Consider the following 7,547-nt stretch of genomic DNA (forward strand, 5'->3'; position numbering starts at 1 on the left):
GTCGTAGGCACCACGATCTATGTGTGACGTCCAATGTTTCTTGGGATTTGCAAATTTTCATTGTAAATTCATCAAGAATTACCCAAAAATGGTTCTCCCTCTCACACAATTGACACAGAAAAACCAACCAATTATATGGAATTTGAGTGCAACTGAGGCATTTGAAAGTTTAAAATGTGCAATCACATATGCCCAATTTTAATTTATGTTGACCTAGCCAAGTCCTTGTTTTAGAAGTTGATGCATCAAATTTGGTCTCTGAAGTGTCATCACACAAAATCGAAGACAATGATTGATTACATCCAATTTATTTTCATCAAGCAACAAATATTAATTATGATGTTCAAGTCAAGGAGATTTTGGCTATTGTGGACTCTTTTATCAAAATTGGTGCCATTTCTTGAAGGTTCTCCTCATGAAATCATTGCCTACCATGATCACAAGAATCTAACATATTTCCAAATCATCCACAAGCTCGTTGGGCACAATTCATGTGCTCGATTTTTTGATCATGTATCGCCCCCAACGACCATAGAAAGGCACATGCTCTATCTCAGTATTCCTATATGACACCTTGCTTATGGGAATTTCCCTTTGACCATCAAAAGCGGATCTTATTTTTTATCGCTTCCATGTAATTGTAAATAACACCTAGCAAATTCCACACTTACTAATCAATTCAATTCACAATGATCTTGTATATTCAATTTCTGATGGTCAATGTTAGTCTATCTCTTTGGATTTCATTATTGATCTTCCATCTTCCAAAGGTTTTGACACCATTCTTACTATTGTGGATTGGTTCACTAAGATGACCCTTTTCCTTCCATACACAAAGACTATCAATAGTCAAGAGACAATCTCTTCTTATTACTCTCTTTCTTACTATTGTTAATACGTTGCCAATCTCTTCTTATTTCATTCATATAAGCTAAAAAACCACAATCATATCACAACCTAGTCACAATGAAATGAATCTTTGATCCCCAAAAGCCCATAGAAAATACATTGGCGCCAGAAAACCAATTTCAAATACAAAGAAATGAGTGTGCACCCTATATGAATATGATAACATGGAGGAACATTCATTCTGATTGATGGTCCAACATATACTTACATTTTTCCAAGCTACTTTTAAGTCACTCCATAGCTTTTACAAAATGATTACTGCACAATGGGCATATCTAAAATATTTCTTAGAGCATAGAAACACACTTAGATTCTCAAATATATGGAAAACTTGCATACATCCTATACACTTATGAAAACGCTCCATTTGGTGCTTAATATTTTCTAGATTGGAAAATATTTTTGATGGTGAATACTTGTAATAGCAGAGATCTAGTTTGGGTTCTTTCCATGTAGGCCATTGATCTGGAGTTCAATTGCAGCCTGTCACAATTGCCGCAAATGGTAATCAATTCATCACGAAGAGAGAAAAATAAAAAGATGCATTTGTTGTCGGCATGCAGTTATCTTATTGATAAATAAGAGGAAGATCTCTCTATAAACAGATGAAATACAGATTCAAATCGATCTGCACACTCCATGTGGGGTTTGCCACATTAAAAACCAGTTTTGAGGCCACAAGGATTGAATACAAGCAATATGGTTCACCAACTAATTAAGATATCCATCAATGTGACAATCAACTTCATGCACCATGTTGAGGTACCTGGCTGAGCTGTAAATGAAAAATGCATTAATAATTAGAAACGGTAGGCATCATTAACTAGTGTTCAACAATTTTCAACACTAATCACAAAATGTGAATTTCTATAAGCAAAAAGGCCAGCATATATTACACATAAACTTTTCAATCAAGCATCACACATATATTTGCATATGTTGAACGATAGTTGTAGCAGGGTCTCCATATCTGCTCATCAAGGTTTGGACTTACAAAATGAAAGAATACTGCTGACTAATTGTTCTTCTACAATTAATTATCAATACATCAATTTAATTCTAATTCACGTATGCAAAGAGATTCAGTCGTTTTAAGGCTCAAGTTAATGGCCGTTGAATTCCCATTGGTTGTGATTTGACCAACCTTACATCTTAGACACTTTTTACACAATCACATTTATTTTATTTTCTTTTATGCTGCACAAATTAAGCAGAATGATTCCTTGGATGGACAACAGTGCAGCTAGCAGGTGGCAATGCATAATCATGGAAAATGAAGAAACACAGAGACATGACACACAAAAGTGACATTAATTTTATTTTTTTATCGTAGCTCGTCTTACTTGTTCCATGTGAGGCGGTGCATTATCATGGAAAATAAAGAACCGTAGAGGCACAACACAGAAATGTACAGTCATCTGTTAACCAAGAGGAAATTACAATGCCAATCAAAATGCTACATCGATCATCTTCTTTACCTCCACAGTGTTGGTGAGGCAGAGGATATTCCTTGACCAAATGCCTTCATTAATGAGGATGTCAATGGTTCTGAATGGAAGAAACTATACTATCCCCATGATTTAGAGGGGAACTAGTAGAACATAGCTGATATTGGTGTTTACTGTTTCTTAGGGCAAGTGAGGATGATCAATTTTGAAAGGAACCTTGAGACTCTTAGAATGTATTTGAAAATCAGCTGGTTAATGCACAACTGAATATACGCTACAGGCACAAGTTACTGCATTGAATATTTCTACATAATCACTTTATGTTCCCTTTTTATGATTTGAACACCAAAAAAACTAGAAGAAAAAATAGCACTTACATGTGAAATAATGGAAACCCAATCCCAACCTCGGGGTTTCTCTGCTGCGGCACCAAATTTGTCGAAAAACCGACGTTTTTGAGCTTTCGTCAGTTTCTCCTTTGTATCCTTTTTGCCAAAATTAGCATCTTTCCTGTCACTTTGAGGATGTGCAGTATTGAAGCCTTCAACTCCCTGGCATTATATCAAAGTTCCATATCAAAGATATGTTTTATAAGTAACGAGGATGCATAGATTTTCCCAAAACTTACTTCTGGCGCAGAAACTGCCCTCATTGAATGAAACTCTGGTAATTTATCCTTTAACCATTCCAGAATGCTATAGCACATGCTTTCTCCTATCAGAATTGATGCCTGCTAGTCATACACTGCCTTAGAGCGAGATAATGATCACTAAAGGAAGAAAACAATCAAGGTGCATCTATTATAATCTTGTTAAGTTGAAAGTGCACTCCATCTCCAGGTAGATAAACAGACTAAATAAGGTGACCTTCAATCATCATAATCAGGAGATTTCTTTTCAAGGCAATTGCTGAAATGGCATAATACTGCATCACTATATCTATATACATATTTACAGCATGAGCACCATCATGTAAGACAGACAGCATAAATGCCATATACAATACATACATATACACACATACACACACATCATGAACACCACCATCATGTAATCACAAAGTCTTGATGCATAGATGTTATTTTCATAAGCATGGCTCAAATACATATATACATCACGAACAAATACATATATACATCACGAACACCACCATCATGTAAATACTTAGGCTTGATGCCAAGCCACATTCACAAGCACAATTTATGATTATACACACGCATCATGAACAACATTTTGACAATCATCAAAAGGAGGAAACATATATTTTGATGAGAGGGAATAACTGCATTCATAGAGTGATTCATATATATACAATGCACATCATGTCTTGCAAGCACTGATGTCATAAGATTCCACATTCACAAGAATGACATGTAGACTATGAAGTTTGAACATCATAAAAAAATTGGTGGCATAAAGTATATTTGCAAGCATGATATATGTATCATGAACACCACCTGATGGCTTAAAATCACAAATTTACAAGCATGGTATATATGTATCATGGGCACCATCATCATATAATATAAGGATTGATGGTATTTTATGCCACATTCACAAGCAAGATATATGTTTAATTAACTCTGTCATGTAAGGATTCCTGGAATTAAATGCCACACACACAAGCCTGATATATACATCATGAAGATCATCAGGAAAGAATTGATAGCATAAAATGTCACACCTACAAGCATGATATGCATACCATATACGCCATGCCATGTAAAGCTTGATGAAAAGGAAAACCTTTCGTAAGTATCTATGCAAGGAGCTATGTAACCTTTCTGTGGATGAACACAAGAATTATAAGTTTTTTTATTGGCGAAAATACCTGTTCCTGAAGACCTTGTACGATGTGCTTCTTGGCAAGTTCAGAGTAGGAAGCATTGTTGAGGTTGGAGACATCGAAAAGAGGGATCTGTTGGTCAGGGTAGGATGAAGGAAGAAGAAGATCGATGAACAGAGGAGGAACACTGGGAGGTTCTGACTCTACAGCTTCATCAGTCGATGGATCAACCCTAACCCTAAAGCGATTGTGCTCGATTTTCGTAAAGCTGTCGTAGAAGATGGATTCCAAGGCCATGAGCTCTTCCTCTATAGCCTCCATGGTTTGCTCTGTTTCCCTTTTCTTGTTCTTTCTTTACTTCTTATGTTTCCTCTGTTCCCTTTGGGCCATGTACAACATAATAGCAAGAAGCTTTGAAATGAAATGAAATGAAATGCAATTACTTGAATTGAATTACAATGGATTGAATTGGATTGAAATGCAGTTAATTGAATTGAAATGAAATGCAAGGAACTGAATTGGATTGAAATGCAATGAATTTGAATGCCATGAATTGAATTGAAATGATATGATATGCAATGGTTCTCATTCACGGAAATTAAGCTTCTTTCCTAAGAGTTGCTAGTCCTCCCTTTGTTATTGCTTTGGACTAATGTTAGTATTGTAAAGAAAAGATATCTAAAGTGAAATGTCTAAGCAATTTCTGAATGTCCTCGCTAACCCGATGAGTGCACGCTCTTTGGTGCGCAAATTTGGGTGGTGAGTTGTTTAGTTGTAATAAACCAATGATTCAATGCCTTGGTATGAAATAGCGGAGAGCATGTTGAGGTGAGGGGATGGAATTGTAGTGCAGAAGCGGATGTATCGTCAAGCGGCAAAGGTTTTTTGGGGTGAGATCATAAGAAGGGTTGGGTGTGATGGATTCATTGAATATCAAGTAGAGTGATTGTGGTTTCTTATGTGAGCATCCATGTATGTCCCAAACCAAGCGATAAAGCATTAGCATTACACAAAACCGTAATTCACAAAGGAATATATTGACTCATCATGAAGTAAATGTGGTTCATCCATTTTCTAAACCATGTCTTCATATCTTACATCGATTCGAAATCCAAAATTCTGATTTCACGTGCCTTTCAATTCTTTTTACTTGTTGATCATGTCCTTTGAAGTTAGCATCAGGGTGCCTTTCAACCTTTAACATGCATTGATTAAACTTTTATGTTGCCTTAATCTCAACGGGGAGTGATCTAGCTCAAGAACTATGACCTTGTATTGCCTTTCTAGCTTAACGTCAAGAAAATTCATAAGAAATCGTTTTTAGAAATTTTCAAACTCTTTACAAGTACACTTAAGGATGCCCCGCATACTTCAACCCTCTTCACAAGCAATTGCGTTACAGAAGTGTCAAAGAAGTATTTCTTGGGAACCCAACGTTTAATTTCTCCATCCTTAACATTTGTTCTCTGATATATGGTGAGTTCTCTTTCCTGCTTTGAAGTGAAATGTCAAACATTCATTTCATCTATGATTGGAGGAAACCCAAGGCCTATGATACATGCAACTTTTTGATGTCAAGTGCCTTATTTCGATACACGGTGCACTTGTTATCCTTATTTTGAGTCTTAACAATCATAACCTTCTTGTTGGAGCCATCAACACTCAAACTAATATGCATACAAAAGTTTTCCTAAACAATAATAAGCCTACAAACTTTTGGGCATTTTCTAAAGTGTTCTCAAAAAACACAACATCATATGCATATAACAAAAGCATGATATGTACATTCTCAATAATAACTTCTTCATTTACAAACTCTTTGATAATTTGTTCGAATTCAATAGTGCTACTAAACCAAAGAGAGCGTTGGGAACAGAGATCCTTGGTTAATATCAATAGTGCTACTAAAAGAAATTGGAATTTCATCTCCCAAATGCACAAAGTGTATCACCTTCTGATAGATTTGAGAAATCTCAAGCATTTAGTCACTTGATACCCTTAGTTCTTCCATCTTCTCCAAAGATGTTCATGGGGCATCATATCAAAATATTTTTTGAAGTCTACAAAGCAACAATATCATACATATAAGTCTAACAATGTAGGGACATCAATTGTAAATAATAATAATAGTATTTTAATAATAACTTCTTCATTTACAAACTCTTTGATAATTTGCTCGCATTCAATTAAGGGAAAAGTACCAGGATACCCCTAGAAGTTCGTCTATTTACCAGAATGCCGTTGGAAGTTCCAAATTTACCAAACTACCCCTATGTCCAAAAAATTACACTTTATAAAGTAATTATACACTCAAATCTTTGGTAAATAGGGCTAGTTTGGGTCCATTTCTTCTATCTTTGGTAAATAGGGCTTGTAGATTTGAGTGTATAATTACTTTATAAATTGTAATTTTTTGGACATAGGGGTAGTTTGGTAAATTTGGAACTTCCAGGGGCATTCTGGTAAATAGACGAACTTCCAAGGGTATCCTGGTACTTTTCCCTTCAATTAATCAATGCATAAACCAAAGAGAAAGGTGAGAACAGAGATCCTTGCTTAACATCAATAGTGCTACTAAATAAAATTTGGAATTTCATCTCCCAAATGCACAAAGTGTATCACCTTCTAATAGATTTGAGAAATTTCAAGCATTAATTCACTTAATACCCTTAGTTCTTCTATCTTCTCCAAAGATGTTAATAGGGCATTATATCAAAAGCTTTTTTGAAGTCTACAAAGCAACAATATAATACATATAAGTCTAACAATGTAGGGACATCAATTGTAAAATATAATAATAGTATTTTAAGAAAGTAATATTTTGCCTTAAATACATATCAAGCACTTAAAGTAAGCTGTGATTTTGATATATGACAATGTGCCACTTTCTAAGAGGTAGGTGAGAAAAGAATTATATTATAAGGTCTAACCATCACCATAGCTTGTCTCTGCTTTTTCTTTATAAACCCTAAGTTTGGTGGTTGTCCTCCTATCCTTATATGTTGAGCGTGTGTGAAAAGCAAATGTCATCCTTCATTAGGTTTGCATTCCATACCTTACATATCTTTATACTAGGGTAATGATGCCACAATCTACCTAAACACTAATTGAGCTTGCTTAAGCAATTCACGTCACCATTGACCTCTTGTTAACTTATTCTGAGTAGCCTTATCAAGGTCAGAAGCAAATAGTTCAAAAGCCTCCAATTTCGGAGTCAGAAGTAGTCATCGATGGGGGTTTCCAACAACAATCCAAGGACGCATACCTAAACAGAAGGTTTCCCTCTTCGTTGTCGGATTCTTATCAAACGGCCTTGGGTTTTTGAGAAGTTGTTAAGTACTACCAAGTTTAAAGAAGAGTTAAGACTCTTCAAGGGCCAAGGCTTGGTTTTATTACCTTTATTGC

The 7,547-nt window shown here is 35.4% G+C and overlaps 1 protein-coding gene across 2 annotated transcripts; it reads right to left on the reverse strand.

The window, feature by feature from the left end:
- Positions 1–1,206: 1,206 nt before the first annotated feature.
- On the reverse strand, positions 1,207–4,497 carry LOC147864407 (uncharacterized). 2 transcript variants are annotated; one of them, XM_087319159.1, is made up of 4 exons: positions 4,188–4,497; positions 2,986–3,087; positions 2,735–2,908; positions 1,207–1,684 (listed from the first exon to the last, which is right to left on the reverse strand). In XM_087319159.1, the coding sequence occupies exons 1-4, from the start codon at positions 4,461–4,463 to the stop codon at positions 1,655–1,657; spliced, it is 582 nt and encodes a 193-aa protein (XP_087175285.1). In that variant the 5' UTR covers positions 4,464–4,497; the 3' UTR covers positions 1,207–1,654. The 2 variants fall into 2 exon arrangements, with proteins under 2 accessions (XP_087175285.1, XP_087175286.1); XM_087319160.1 differs by lacking the exon at positions 1,207–1,684 and adding an exon at positions 2,308–2,647.
- Between the last annotated feature and the right edge of the window lie 3,050 nt (positions 4,498–7,547).

This window comes from Azolla caroliniana, unplaced genomic scaffold, assembly GCF_043228905.1.
Source record: "Azolla caroliniana isolate FFs.n. ecotype wild unplaced genomic scaffold, voAzoCaro1.0.p SCAF_5, whole genome shotgun sequence".
In the NCBI taxonomy this organism is placed as follows: domain Eukaryota; kingdom Viridiplantae; phylum Streptophyta; class Polypodiopsida; order Salviniales; family Salviniaceae; genus Azolla; species Azolla caroliniana.

What these genes read in the sequence shown, in the direction of transcription:
- LOC147864407 (XM_087319159.1), bottom strand. Translation starts at nt 4,463, where the DNA reads ATGGAGGCTATAGAGGAAGAGCTCATGGCCTTGGAATCCATCTTCTAC. An exon ending in GGGCAGTTTCTGCGCCAGAA is followed by an intron (nt 2,909 to 2,985) that starts GTAAGTTTTGGG and finishes ATATAATGCCAG; the next exon opens with GGAGTTGAAGGCTTCAATAC. An exon ending in GGGTTTCCATTATTTCACAT is followed by an intron (nt 1,685 to 2,734) that starts GTAAGTGCTATT and finishes TTTCATTTACAG; the next exon opens with CTCAGCCAGGTACCTCAACA.